Source organism: Ambystoma mexicanum, chromosome 12 (assembly GCF_040938575.1).
Source record: "Ambystoma mexicanum isolate Mex_15411 chromosome 12, UKY_AmexF1_1, whole genome shotgun sequence".
Lineage (NCBI taxonomy): Eukaryota > Metazoa > Chordata > Amphibia > Caudata > Ambystomatidae > Ambystoma > Ambystoma mexicanum.
In genome coordinates, this window is record NC_090936.1 from 1,066,532,746 (window position 1) to 1,066,547,663 (window position 14,918).

At 45.6% G+C, this 14,918-nt stretch overlaps 1 protein-coding gene across 1 annotated transcript in view; it reads right to left on the reverse strand.

Annotated features, from left to right (window-relative positions):
- Positions 1-14,918, reverse strand: part of LOC138514720 (collagen alpha-1(VII) chain-like) — a 1,453,166-nt gene that overhangs the window by 1,282,865 nt on the left and 155,383 nt on the right. The window contains exon 2 of the mRNA XM_069630120.1: positions 981-1,131. Coding sequence (XP_069486221.1) covers positions 981-1,056 — 76 coding nt within the window. The 5' untranslated portion in view covers positions 1,057-1,131. The remainder of the gene's footprint in view (positions 1-980; positions 1,132-14,918) is intronic.

Here is a 14,918-nt window from a genome sequence, read left to right on the forward strand (position 1 = left end):
GGGAAGGTGGGCAGAGTCTTGGGTGGGTGGGGGCGGGGCCTCTGTGCGTTGGTATGCCTCCGGGTTTCTGTTTTTGAAATGTAGGCAGGTATGCTCTAAGCCTGGAAAAGGCAGAACCGCTGGCGGATCACCTGTGCCAGGTTCAATATCCTGCTGTTCAAGGACTACCTGGAAGGGCTTTTTGATTCAGCAAGTGGTCCAGCTGAGACTCTGTGGAAGTTCTAAAGCACCTTATTTTGTTTTGTCCTGCTAAAAGGACATCAGAAAGGCCACTACCCTGCCTGGTTTTAGACATTTTAACCTGAGAGAATATCGTTCTGCTTTATTTCTTCTTTTGTCTGCTGACTCCCCATTCATTGCCTGGCCTCTTTTGTCCTTTTTAAAAAGAGCTATGTATCTTAGAAAGGGCGTGCTGGCTGTGTTGTGAACTGATTTTGTTCCCTGCATATTTACACTGGAATGGACTTTTAGCAACGCATTTTAAACATGTTTTTGTAGATTACGTTTATTTGCATGAAATTGTAAATGTCATGAATTTTCACTTTGCACTTGTTTGGTGGATATGTTCATCCGAATAAACATATTGATTGATTGATTGAAATGAAACCCCCCCCCCGTCCCCCTTTTGCACCCTACCACGCGTGTTGTATTCCAAACGAAGACATAGAAAAATATGATAAAGGGTGCAGAATAAAAACAATATGCAAATCCTGGGGAAAATAAGGGGCATGTCACATTAAGCAATGCACAATTGAGCCAAAGCGGGGGGCACTTTTGCATAGATATTTACCCTGACCGACTAGTGCAAGCATTTTTGATCGTGACAAGTATGAAGGCGCAACATTGCCCAGCACCGCGATCTGGCCTATGCTCAGTGCTGCACCAACTGCTAAGGCCGCGCATGCTCGGTGAAAACCAAAACCTTCCATTTAAATTCTGAGAAAATGTAGGCCCCTACAGATAATAGTCGCACAGAGTACCTTCAGGTTGCGCCCATGCCTTCTGCTCCCCCAAGATGGCCGCCAGAGCGAGAATCCACGAGTGTAACAGCATCATTTTGCAGGCCTCCTCTAATGGCAGCAGTCTCTGTCACCCTTCCTTAGTCCCAGCACTATTGCTTGTTTGCAGTGTCTGTAAAGCAAAAAAAAAACATAATATGGGTGAATACTGTTACATGTAGACAACAAACAAATTCAGTAACCTTCAGTGCTTGCAGCGGGCTCCAAGCCACCCTGGGACTCCTGTTCTCCAATAACTTATACAGATGCATTGAGACAGATACGCAAAACACTTGTCTGACTTGGGTGTATTGGGCACGGAGGTCAGGAAAAGCCCCACTGTGATGATGGCATACTCTTCCGAATCTGCCATTGTGAATGGCTTTGCATGGGCAGAAGGGAGTGGTAGCCACACCATTGATTCAGAAAGGGATGCGCTCAGCCTCAGGGAGGAAGCAGCCCCTTCAGCTTTGTCCTCTTTGCCTGATCTCTCCTGTCACAGGCACAGGAGAAAGTGCACATCTGACAGAGGTCTGGTAACATTTCAAACCCCACGATGGAAGCGCTCATGGAAAGCATGAGCATGTCTATCATGTTCTTTTACATTTCTACTCCTCACACAGCGGTGGAATTACAAAATATGCATTTACAGTGAGAGGCCCTTTAACCTCTGGTCCTGCAAGTGGACTCGCTGAATGCACATGTGTGGCTGGGTGTCTGACACACCTGTCAGATCAAGTGGCCATGCACATGCAAGTGTTGGGAATATTTCTGACACTTTCATATGCATGAAGGAGCGGGCTACATCTCCCTTCCAACTACAACTACAGGGGGCTGGTTAATTTTTATAGTGTTAGCATGTAAATATTTTCCCCGAATTGGTGTGAGTGTGTTTGTAAGAGCGTGTGTGAGTGAGTGAGTAACTGAGTGATTGAGGGCGTGAGGGAGTGATATTTAGCACAATCACACTCTCAATAGGGTGTTGTGGCTTTTCCCTCCCAAGATGTTTTGTTGTATTTTTTATTTTTGTTATTTTTTTATTTTTTATTACAAAAAAAGTTTTGAAACGTTGCAATTTACAGCTCAGTTTCGGAGATCTAGCTGCAAATCCATGGCATTTATAGTCACTTATGTGGCTAGACACAGGGCCATTATGCTGCAATGAAGCCTGTCAGAGAGTTTTGGGCCCAATAGAAACACTGGGCGCATTGTAGACACATATTTATTTGTGCTGACTTACTAAAACAGGGCCTGGTCCAGTGTGGCATTACCACGCGGTGGTGTATGTCCTTCATGAGCTACTAGGCATTACAGCAGCTGGGATATTTAGCTGGGAGATGCATCATTAAATGCCCATCATTGATTCAGTGCCAGTCAATGCAAGTGTAACTGCCAGAGCCTAAACATCAGGATGACCCCTACGTGCCTGGACAACACATTCAAGGTCACTAAATGTGCCACGGTTCAGTACAGTGTGGCAACCTGTTAGCTCAAACATCATTGTGCCAATTTCCACATTGCCTAGCCAGTCCCAAGTGGTGCAATTGATCAAGATGCCCTGGCAAATAGGTCAGCAACATTCCAGGATTGCCCGAGCACACTGTCGAGCCCGTCATGCAGCACAGTGTTCCCCATGCTGGGATTTTCGGTTGCTTCAAGGGAATGTCACAACCTCCACACAGCCATCGTAGTTTTGCTGCAGTTACATATATTATCATGCTGGCATTTGCATCCAGAAAATGTTGATGGAAGGCACAGCAAAGAAATACAAGTGTTGGCAAAGTTGCCTTTCACCAGATACAACAGTCGTTAGTTACCCCCAGCCCATCTATAGCCCTCTCCCTAAATGATTCTCCTGCCTGTAGTGGTGTCCTAGGTGAAACAAATATGCCTAGAGACACTTGGATATTATTTCATAAACATGTCGTCAGTTAAAAGATAAATGTTCTATTTGAATAAATACATACAAACATGACAACACATTATTTCATTGTGTCATTGTGTGTGACAAAACTTTAAATGAAACAAGTAAATAACTCCAAGTGACTAAAACGGTATGCCTAAGTCCACAACATGTGGATCTCGGCAGCCAAAACAACACAGATCCTAAAAATATGGATACAAACAAGTTGTCTAAAAAGAAAAGAAATGATGTGATTATAAATCCTACGATGCTGCCCGACATGTTTCAGTTCTCAGGTAGTTACTGGAATTTTCTTCAGGGGCTCTGGTGGGTTGATGGGGCAAGGTGCCTCTGGAGGCTGACCATCAACACGAGTGGTGACAGATGTGAAGTATTGGTCTCTGATTAAAATATCAACAGCCTCTGTCTCTGTAAATGTATAAGCAAAAGAATGGGACCCTGCCCGTTGCGCAAGAGCGATGAAAATGCAGCGGTTCGGATGGGACGGAAGATGTGGCGCACTCCACTTGCAATGGAAACAGCCGCGTTGCCTCTCTTTAAGTGTGCAAGCACGCTGTGATCTTTCTTGCTGATTCATTAAAAACTGGTGCAGAGTTCTAAACGTACGTCTGTTTCTTTCCTCCACCACCGGCTCGCTGAGGGATCCCGAGAGCGTTATATCACTTCCTGTTGCCCCACGGCACTCAGATTGCCCTAGAACTGACCCATGCCATGTCCTATTGCCTCCTGAATTGCCCTATGTCACTCACATTGTCCCATAACAACACATACAACTTCATGCTGACCCCTGAATTGCCCCCTGGCCCTCATATTGCCCCCAAAACGTGCCCTATGCCATTTCCCATTGCCGTCAAATGGGCCCAGGCACCTACACAATGGCCTCTGATTTACCCCTGGCACTCACATTGACCCCGAAGAAAAGTCCCACGCCAAGGCCAAATGCCTTCAGAGATATCCATCCTAATTCACATCATCATTGCTTTCCCCATTGCCCCCTCACATTGTACCCACATAATTTCCCAATGTCGCTCTGCAATTCTCATTCACAATGCTCCTAAATCTGACTTTTGCCACTCACATTGCTACCAGAATGTCGACATGCCATTCTCATTACCCCCAAATGCCCATTGCTATCCATGTTGACCGCAGAACATCCCCATGTGGCTCACATTGCCCCTGAGAACTGACCCATACCACTCACATTGCTCCCAAAGCAGTCCCATGTCCCTCACATTCACCTCACAACTGTCCCATACCTCTTGCATTGCCCTATGAGGGTCAGTGCCAACAGAATAGACCATGCCACTCACATTGCCACTCAGAATCTGCCCATGCCACTCCAATTGACCATATGTCAGATAGAATAGCCTCATTCCACGTACATTGCCACCAGAATGCACCCATATCACTCACATTTCCCCAGAACTGTCCCATGACACTCTTATTATCCCCTGAACTGTCCCATGACACTCGTATTATCCCCTGAATTTCCCCCAAACCAGCACCAGCACCCCAGCTTTGTTTCACTGGGTGCATTTTGAATCCCGACAGAAATACTAAAAGCATGTGTACAAATCTTGCTCCCCAGCAGCGACTCCTCAAAAACAATTGGTCGAGGGAGATGTCACTGATTTCTTTTGCTTAGTTTGGGACATTTCAACCCGAATGTAAGTGGGGGGAAGAGACCCACCCGCAACCCTCCTTCCCCACCACCACCTTTTTTATTACCCAAACCAACCCCCCACATACATATCCCTTGAAATTCATCCAAAAATATTCGACAAATTCTCCCTCGACCAAGCTAAAACCTCTGTGTCCCACAAAGAGCCATGCATGGGCCATGGCGAAAGAATAGCCACAAAGTACTATGCGCCTCCCCTCCTGGGTATGGCCGAAAGGACAGCACCACTGACGAGAGGAGTCACCCCCCAGTGGCAAAAACCGGTAGTGCAGTCAATGAGCTGACTCCACCCCCAGTCTTTGACAGGAAGGTCCAGGGGGAGGTGAAGGGGCCCTTTCTCTGTGAAAGGTGCCATGCTAGTATGATATCAGGTAATAATATCCCTGTATAGATGGTCGCCGTACATAATGTTGCCGGGAAAAGTGTGTGGCAACATTATATAGGTGACCATATATATATAGGGACAGGAGGAGCAGGGGGTGGGTCCTGCGCATGTTCCATCTAATAAAGTCCCTGATTTGTTTGCATGGCGTTATTTTTGAGGGGACATTACTACATGGAACCGCTAGTATATATAGGGGTAGAGGTGGGGGAAGGGGCATATGCAGGAGCAAGACAAGAGCGCAAGGGGTTGGCTGGGCTTCTGAAAGGGGCATGAGAAAGACCTATGCATATATATTAGTCAGTAAGACAGTCAAGAACTGCTTTATTTCAGTAAAACACCATAAAAGCAAACATGATCAAAAAGAAAGTTACAATCTTAAAAGGCCCTTACGTGTATACATTAAGCTATGTCACATATATTTAAAATCATTCAGATTAACAGTAAATAATACAGGTAAATGGTTAAAAAAAACTTGGTAGTCAGAGCTCGCTAAGGGAATTTCCAGTTTTTCTTTTCTCCTGCTCGTGGCCCGGACTAAAAATGAGATACAGCCAAAACCACTTCAGGAAGAGGGGGCACGTGCACAAGGTCTCAGCACAATACAGCGCGCGCACTCTCTCATTATTAAGACGAGTTCTCAAATTGCCTGAGCGAATCTTAGAATACCCTGGGCAAATAATTAGAAAGGGTTGCAGAGCTTCGGCAATACCCTCGCAAAAGGGGCAGCCCGCGTACTCTGCCCTGTACCAACGCTTCGCAAGTGGCGCAAGCGGAAGGGTGTTCAATGCGCATGTCCATCAGCCAGCCTTCACAGTTCCTCTAGTTTCATTGGCCGGGTGAATCCATCCGGCTGACAGAGATAACCAATCAGCAGCCTTTTCAGAAGACGCCCATTCTCTGAACGTGTTCTTTCATTTTGCCATTCGCATTTTATTTTTACTTTTGCAGTTCACGTGCAAAGTCCAGCATTGGTCAAAATGAAACAGAAAAACACCCGAGAAGCAACTGACCATGCATACAGAAGTCCATATAACAAGTGTCGGTGAATGACCATGTAGTACTAACCAATAATTTCTTGCCTCCAACATCAAAGCGAAATGGATGCATCTACAGGCGAGAAGTCTAAGGGACTTCTGCCAGCAGGAGCAACTTATAACAATGTAAGGGAGACATGTCCTGGCGTTTAATATATTCATCTGGGAAGTCATTCTGGTTAACAAATGTAAGCAAGGCCCACCAACCTTCCAGAAATGTGAGCATCTCTCCCTTGTGGGCGGCCTCAATTTTACTCATAGCTGCCACCAACCAGAATTTAGCCCATCATTCCTTCACATCGGTGGTTTGGAGGACTTTCCAATTACACGCTACCACCACACACACTGGTACCAACAGATGGGTAACTAGCTTGGAGGATGGCTTCCCCCAATTCAGAGAGACCCTCCGGGTCTTCATCCCCCAGCAGCACCACTGGAGGTGTAACGGGCACATCTGTTCCAGTGATTTTCTTTATTTGAGCAAGCACTTTTCCCCCCTATGACTGGATGAGGTCGCATGTCCACCATATATGAAGCATTGTACCAGGGGCAGGAGTACATCTCCAGCGACATGGGGATAGTGTAGGGTTCCTTGTATGGGGCCTCTCAGGGCTGAAATACCATCGAAACAGTATCTTATCGCTATTCGCCCTTCAATTGCACGGACCTAGAAGATGTTGCGGCTCTGCACCATATACTGTACCAGGGCAGGTCATCGATAGGAGATCCTACATATGGTTCCCATCTAGCCATATAGGGAGGCGGAGGCTTAAATCAGCTAGCATTCAGATATTTATATAGCAAAGATACTTTGTGGGCTGTTGTTCCCCAAAACAAGTCCTAAAAGGGAAGGGTCTCCTTCTTTGCTTGTCTAGACACCTTAGTGCTTGCGACCCAGTGACGAAGTTGTATATATCCATACTTTTCTGTATTCTCAGCCGTAAATATCCGGGTGCATCTTTCAAAAGTCAATGGTTGCCCTTCTTCAAATAGATGACCCTCAGCACCCCCTCTGCCCCATCTTTCCACACAGTGAATCGCGGCTATTGCCCACCTGGAGGGGAATCTAAAGTTTGCCAAATACGTGTAAGCGGGGAAGGGGTGGTAGTCACAGCATATTTCCCTGCAGCTTTGTCCCAACTGTCTAATGTGGCCTTGGTAGATGGGAGCAACCCTCGATAGACCTTTCTTGCCCTTTGGGAGTGCCAACACCATTCATGCAGCAGGATCCCCATAACAGAACGCTCAATATCCATCCACTACTTGTTCCGTCCGTTGACTATCCAGAATGGGGGTGATCTGTGCCGCACACAAGTAGCTTTCCAAGTCTGGCACTCCTATATCTCACCTTTCTTTAGTAGCCGTCACCATGTTCCTAGGGAACCTGGGAAGTCGCTTAGGCTGTATAAGTTAAAAACCATAGCTTGAAAGTCGTGAATTACTGTTTTGGCAATAATAAGCATGAGTCCTATAACAATATACAAGGGCCTTTGTAATGAAGAAATTGTAAATTCTGCCACACTCCCGTGCCATGAAATGTCAGCTTTTCTCCACCGTTCCAGACCTAATTGGCGTGTGGAGATCAGTTCCGGAATGCTACAAGCATAATCGATCATACATGGGGGTAAGGTGGATCTCTGGGTATTGTACGCTGTTTGTCTCCCATTGAAACACAAACATCCTCTAAAGCCTCTGAACTCTATCAGGAAATTCTGAAACATTAAGGATTACCGATTTAGTAAAATTAATCTTAAAACCAGAGGCCCACCAGAACGTGTCCAAGAAGGCGACAATCTGGGGAAGAGTAGTTAGGTAACTATGCATAAAAGACAAGAGATCCGCTACGTATAACGCAACCTTATCTTGGGTTCCGGCAGTTCCCATCCCTCTAATGGATTCACTAAGCCTCACTTTGCCTGTAAAAAGGCTCCATGGATAAAGCAAACAAAAGAGGGGACAGCGCCCTGCCAGGTCCCCCAAGCCAGGCTTGTAAAAGCAGCCTGAGGTTTTGACTGGGTCCAACACAGTGCAGTCCAAGTAGCAATGGCATTTGTAATGGAAAAGCTTGCAACAGGCAGGCAGTATCTGGGTCAGAGTAGCCCACAAAGGTTCCATGTGTTAAAATCGCGGCAAAAATGGCCGTGGACACAAAATATCGCGGTGGTTTCGCCAATGCAATCCATGTAAAGAATGGGGGGGACTCCCCCGCAATCCACTGACCCATTATACCATTTAAGGAGAGCGGGGGACACCCCTGCAACCCCCGCTCCCCTTAAATGGTGTTATGGGGTACACCTTTAATAGGTCAAACCACAGCATTTTTGCAGCATTTTTTTTGTACAGACGACATTTTTGCTGCGATTTGATCACTACATACCCCCACAAACAGTTCTATGCAGGAATCAGGGTCCAGAGCTGTTCTTTGACGTCTGGGTTGCTGAGCGGCCCATTCTAGGGGCTCCAGGACAAGGTGAGTGCTTCTTGCTCTGTTCTGCCAGTCAAGTGAGTTAGGCTGGTCCCTGCAGGGGTTCCTTCACCTCCAGTAAGGAGCCTGGTTCCAGTGCAGCTGGCAGGGTGGCAGGCCCTTGTTCCACCGTAGTTCACCCCCAGTGTTCTCTGGCGATGCTTAGGAGACAGAGTTATTCTCTGCCTCGGATGCACCCATCGTCACCTCTATAGCAGAGTACTTTGAAATGGACTGACCCACGAACAGAACTGCAGAGATGCCGCCGTCTTGGTGCAGGAAAGAATCAAGGAAGGAGTGGGAAACCCCTTCCGTATAAAGGTAAAAGGCCACAGTGAATTGGACAAAAGCAAGCCTGCTGTAATTGGTTCAATCCATGTTACTGTCACAAGTGGCCCTTACATTCTTGCATCATACTCAGAGGGCGTTAAGTGCAGGAAATGGAGGGGACATGAATGGGAGAAAGCCCCACGGAATAGGAAGATGGCAGACCACTTCTTGGTTCCCCACTTTTCTCTCTGCACACCCTTCACAAGCCTATAGCTTCAAATGTCCTTTGGTGTGCAACACCCTGGTGTGAGGCTGGCCTTTGCTATGCATGTGCCTCTTTGAACTATGGCTCCAAGGAGATTTCAAGTGAGAGCTCCTGGGCTTGAGCGAAGGCGTTAATCTTCCTCCCAGAGAATCAAAGAACAGATTCCTGGCTAGTCTCACTTGCTGAAGTGGAGACAGGCAGGTAGGCTAGCCATTCATCCACATAGCCTTCATATAGCTGGCCTGGGCTTACAGCGATGACACTATATGATATCAGATAGCGTGTGGCTTTAATAATTGTGGGCTCTTATCAGCCACCATATCAAAACCAGGAATCGTTGCCTATCTCCAGGCCGATAGGGCTACAATTATGATATTTTGGGTAAGAGGTGGCAAAATTAAATGCAGCCTCTTTTGGCATGGGCATGGTATCCCAGCAGGTGTCAAGAAAGCAAATTATTATAATAATTATTAATGCGACCTTTGAACCTGCCCTTGGAGGTGACTGCTGCAGATGTCATGAGAAGGATGATGCAGGGCACATGTGTGCACTATGCATTTGGCATGGAGCTTTATGAAAGAGAGGTCAGATCAGCAGACCACCCTTTCGGAGATGGATTACCCACATCCTTACATGAATTAACAATCAAAAAACTCAGGCATCACCAACCTCACCAGATGCCCTTCCTTCACAGTCAGTAGCAAACAGAATATGTTATGGTTTTAGGGTATTTGTAAAGTGCTAATTTGTCTCGAGTGTGGCTTCAAAGCACTGAGAACTGTTCAGTAGTAAATTGCTTCACTGTCCAGTAATCTGAAAATAAGATACCTTTTAAACATAATACAACAGTAATTATATTATTAAGGGCCTCATTATGAGCAGGGGCCTAAGGGTAAACATTTGTTTTAAATACCATTTGTTTTAAAAAGATTATATATAATTCTGAGTTGGGATCGCATGGAATATGCATGCATGAATTACACAGAAAGCAGTGCAGGGGGAAAATAATGCAAATGGTAGCCATGCAGTACTTTTTATGCACCCCACGCATTAATACCTCTTGTAATCCCACATCATAATTAGGTGTTATTTTATAAATAGGAAGTATTTAAAGTGACGTGTTTAACCACTAACACCACACTCAGTATGGCCCTTAGGGCTGGTTTTAGAGGGTGTCCAGTAGATGTAACACTTGAACCAAGAACCTACAGTCTGCAGAACACTTCCTGACAAAATAATACTTTTTACCTCCAAGCTCCAAAATGGCATCATATGCCTCTAGTAGTGAAAAAGCAGCTAATAATGTAAATAAAGAGTATGGTTATTATTAGCCGGTAAGATAGCTCAGCAGCTTGAGCGCTTACTGCTTCAATTTGTGTGTGATCTGCGGGTCGCAGGTTCGAATCCTGGCAACACCAGCTCAGCTCGAGGTTGATAAATGAGTACCACTGCAGTTGGGTGATATTGTATGTATGTTCTATGTAAAGCGCTTCGGTGTAAGTGCTATATAAATGACTTATCATTACATACCCCCAGAGTTGTTTCACTCAAGTTGCACTATTATGTATCCTAAGTAATATGCAAGCCAGAGACCTCACACCCGTTTCCAAATCCCACTGACCTTTGGCCCTTTGCATTTAGGCACTGCTTAATAAGTCAACTGAGAAGAACAAGGACCACGCTCACATAATTTACCTTTACACCTCGGGGCCAAAGTTTATCCCACTCTGGCCTTTTCTTCCCAACAACATTCCCCTCCAGACACGGTCCTCCTGGACTAGGCCACCTTCTGGAGTTGCTTGACAGTCCCAGGATTATTCTTCAGGAACCTACCTGCAGTACTGTAAATAGATACTGCCGCTGTTTTAAGCCTACCTATATGCCAAGATTGCCCCAGCACAACCTCGATCCCTACACGCCCCCAAACACCGCTCAATCTCGAACCTCTAATTCTTGCAAAACTGACGGAAATCCCCAATGCGTACAGGATGTATATGTTTTGGCCGGGGCACAATTGGTCGCGGTCGAATTGACCGTGGTTCAATCGCCTCGAAACCAATTTTGCTGTGGCCAAAACTGCCCCATTTTTAAATAAACACCCACCCCCACCCACCTCTTACTTACCTTTTCACTGCTCTGTCAATTGCTGACCATGCAGCGTCGTGTCCGTTCCTCCTGAGCGGGTTAGATCTAACGCTGCAGGGTCTGTTCTTTTTTGGGGGGTTTTCCGTCCCCCACCTCCATACCTCTGGAAGCGCGGGACACCGCCGCTACCCCCAATGGCAATCACTACCAAATATGGGGAGCGTGGGACACCACCACAAACCCCCGTTCCCCATGTTTCGTAGGGATTACCCAAATTGGTTGTTTTGAAAAACGACCAAATGGTCCTGGCTGAATTCGGCCAATTGTACCATTCGGTCAATGCGAAACGACCAATTTGGGTAATACCTGGGTACATTATAGTTTATATAGCGAACTAACATGCATTTACACTAATGGAGACAAGTGTTCCTTCAGCATTTCCTTCATTATTGAGATATACTGGGCCAATGCAGTATTTGTTTGAAGTACCAAATGCGGCAATAATAATCTAATACAATTTTCCAAAGGCTTGGGGTGTAGCGCTCGAAGGTAAAATACATCTGCGTCTACACAAATACAAGGGATTTCTCCCTGTCTCCCTGCCTACACCTGCACCCTCATTCTCTAATGTCCCTCCCTCTTACGTCACCCTTGTTCTTGCTCTCCTTCCCAGCAGACTATGGTCTGGCTTACCCAGACGGGGTACAATACTACGCCGACAAGTATTGCTGCTTTGAATCTACTACAATGGTGATTCAGTGTATTACGAAAGCATAGTAACATATACTACCTAAACTGTAGGCGGAAGGTACGTATGGGATTGTGACAGTCGTTGTGAGGCTAATGATGGGTGTGTGATGATTCTTGTACCAAAATATATACTTTTATCTCTTGCTATACATATAGCTTAGGTCAGGGTTGTCCAACTCCAGGCCTCAAGGGCTGGATCCATGCAGGGTTTTCAGGCTGCCCCTCATTAATATTCATGAGATAGATTTGCATACAATAATTCTAAATGCAGGCACATTTGTCCACATGAATATTAATGAGGGATATCCTGAAAGCCCGTCAGGATTACGGCCGTCGATGCCCGGAGTGACAATCCTGGGCTATCACATTCATGGTGAAGGAGGATTTATCTCCATGAATGAAACACAATGCGAAGCCCTATAGCATGAATGAGTCCGGTGGCGTGATGAAGAATCTTGAAATGTGGATACCATGGGTAATGCAAATGTCTGTAAGAGGGCCAGCATGACCTCTATATACGGAGCTGCGTATTTAGCCTTCAGGTACGAGGCAAGGCAAACCAAGACCACAACTACCCAGCCCACCCAAGGTCAGGAGCGGGACCCCTTGCGGGCAGTGGGACCTGTGAGGCCTACACCATCGTCATCCAAAGATCTTCAAAATACCCTGTAAAAGATGGGATTGCCAACTCAACCCAAAAGTGATGAAGAGCATTTTGGGAATCTAGACCACTTTTGGGGTGGTCTGGGACTATTTCTCTAGTAGCCAGAATTTACACAGACAAGGCGAACACCCCTTTTAAACTACATGGAGAACCCAGCCTCCCAGAAATGTACGCCCGCAAACATGCACCCAACTTGAGCACCTCCCGGGTGGTAGTAGGGGCAGGAGAGGCTGCCTGGGTAGAAAGGGGTCACCCACCCAGAAGCTCTCCCTAAACATGTGTAATGCTCAAAGAAAGAAGGGTGAGCATCTCGACGAAAGAAGTTGAAAATCAAATGATAGAATTGCTACATATTACATTATAAGTGAAATGAAATTGAGCATTGGAATACAAATGGTTTAAAAAATAATCTGCCAAATAACTGATTTTTCAACACAATAGGGGCCACCCATCTCCCCAACAGATTACTTATAACAAGTATAACTTATTTTCAATATCAATGTCTTCAATGGGCAAAGCCCTTGGTGCACAGTAAGCCCTTGATGCACAGTAGCTCCCATCAGCTTCATCTAATCTCTGCCCAACGACACTGTTCCTGGCTGCCTAACATTCTTCTCTGCCCTATTCAGGCTGCCTCTGGTGGTTCATTTGAAAATGTCTTGTTTGTTCTGCATTCTGAAATTTGAGCGTTGTGCTTTCTATTATATCCATTCTACATGTTGAGCAGATACACACCCAACTCTGATTGCCCCTGATATTGCCCCCATGATGATGATCATATTGATTGGGTAAAACATCTAAGGCTGAAACATAGCTGTGTTCTATTCATTGAAGCAAGCCTCTTTTTCAGTGTTGGCTTTTAGATGGTGCTGACAGTGTTGCCTATAAACCAAAACTATTGTCATGGGACATGAAGGTAGGCGTGAGATGAGATGTGAGGAGAGACACACAGCCTGCGGCAGCTGTTTGGTTATTTACCCGCCCATTGACCGCTCTGGCCATGATAGTCTCCATGGATATTACCACCCACTAATTGCCCCTCCCTGCCCAAAACACATGCCCCTGGGATCTCTTTGAGTTGGCGCTATCAGGCAATAACATCATGCTTTGCTCTGTGAAAGGCCTGACAGTTTCCTTTTAAGACGATTTTGTTTGAGTTAATGGCTTAGGTTCAGCTGCAAGTATGAGTCTGGTTTAATAAAAATGTCCAAGCAAAGTGTTCCTTCATCTGCTTGATTTAGAAGCAGTATACGTATCCTCACGTCTTAAGTCCTGTTAAAAGCAAGCATTGGCAAAGCCAACAGTTTTAGTTTGAGTAAAGGCATTCTATAGCAAATTTGCCAGCCACCACTGTCATATGCTCAGGTACTCATACCATTTTTTGTCTGTTGCCATATTATGGCCAGGTGGTACCATGATGATGAAAGGTCTATCCCATGCCATCATAAAAGTCTGAACTGTTGGCTTTGCCAATGCTTGTTCATTATTGAAGTGTGAACTGATGCAGTTATTGATTTATTGGAAATATAGCTTTGTCTTGAGTATAAAATGCCTCCGGGGTTCTTTGTGAAATATACCGGGCTTCACTATGTGCCCTGGTCTCTGGTGTGTACCCATCCTGTCTAATGAGGTGAATGCCTATGTTTTGTGCACTAGAAATGCACTTATGCATGTTATTGATCAGCAAACATGTCAATGGCACTACATGTGTTGTTTCTTGTTTCTAGGTGCTACATTTTGCATAAAGACTGGGACCATGTAAGCCATGTTTGTCCAACTCCAGGCCTCGAGGGCCAGAATCCTGACTGGTTTTCAGGATATCCCTCATTAAGATTCATGAGTAGAACTGTGCACACATTTAGAATCATTATATGTCCATTTGTCTCATGAATATTAATGAGGGGATCCTAAAAATCCGACATGTTTTTGGCCCACGAGGCCTGGAGTTGGATGATCCCGCACTTGATATGTGAGCATAGAATAGGCCTTTTCAGAAGCTACCGAGGCCATATCGCCACCCAGCAGCCCTCCCTGGAAGTGCACCTCCAGTTCAGAGCCCATGGGCAATCCATTGGCGTATGCAAATTAGCTCAAAAACATTCTATTGTCTGTATAGCTCTGTAGTTAACATGTGTTACAGTTATCCAGCTTAATGCTACACATTCATACTTAATCTGAAGGAGTTATTGCTTTGTCTTCCCTCCCGTTATTTGAACGGAGGACCTGGAGCAGCGGCTGCTTAACTCGCTGAGCAATCTGACCTGTGAAAAAAAACAAATAAAGGATGGCAGAGCATAGCAGGAGGGTGAGGAGAGGTTGATTGATTGATTGACTGTTTATTTGTATAGCGCCTATACACAATGTGTTTCAAAGCACTTCAAGGAGGAAGGGAACATGG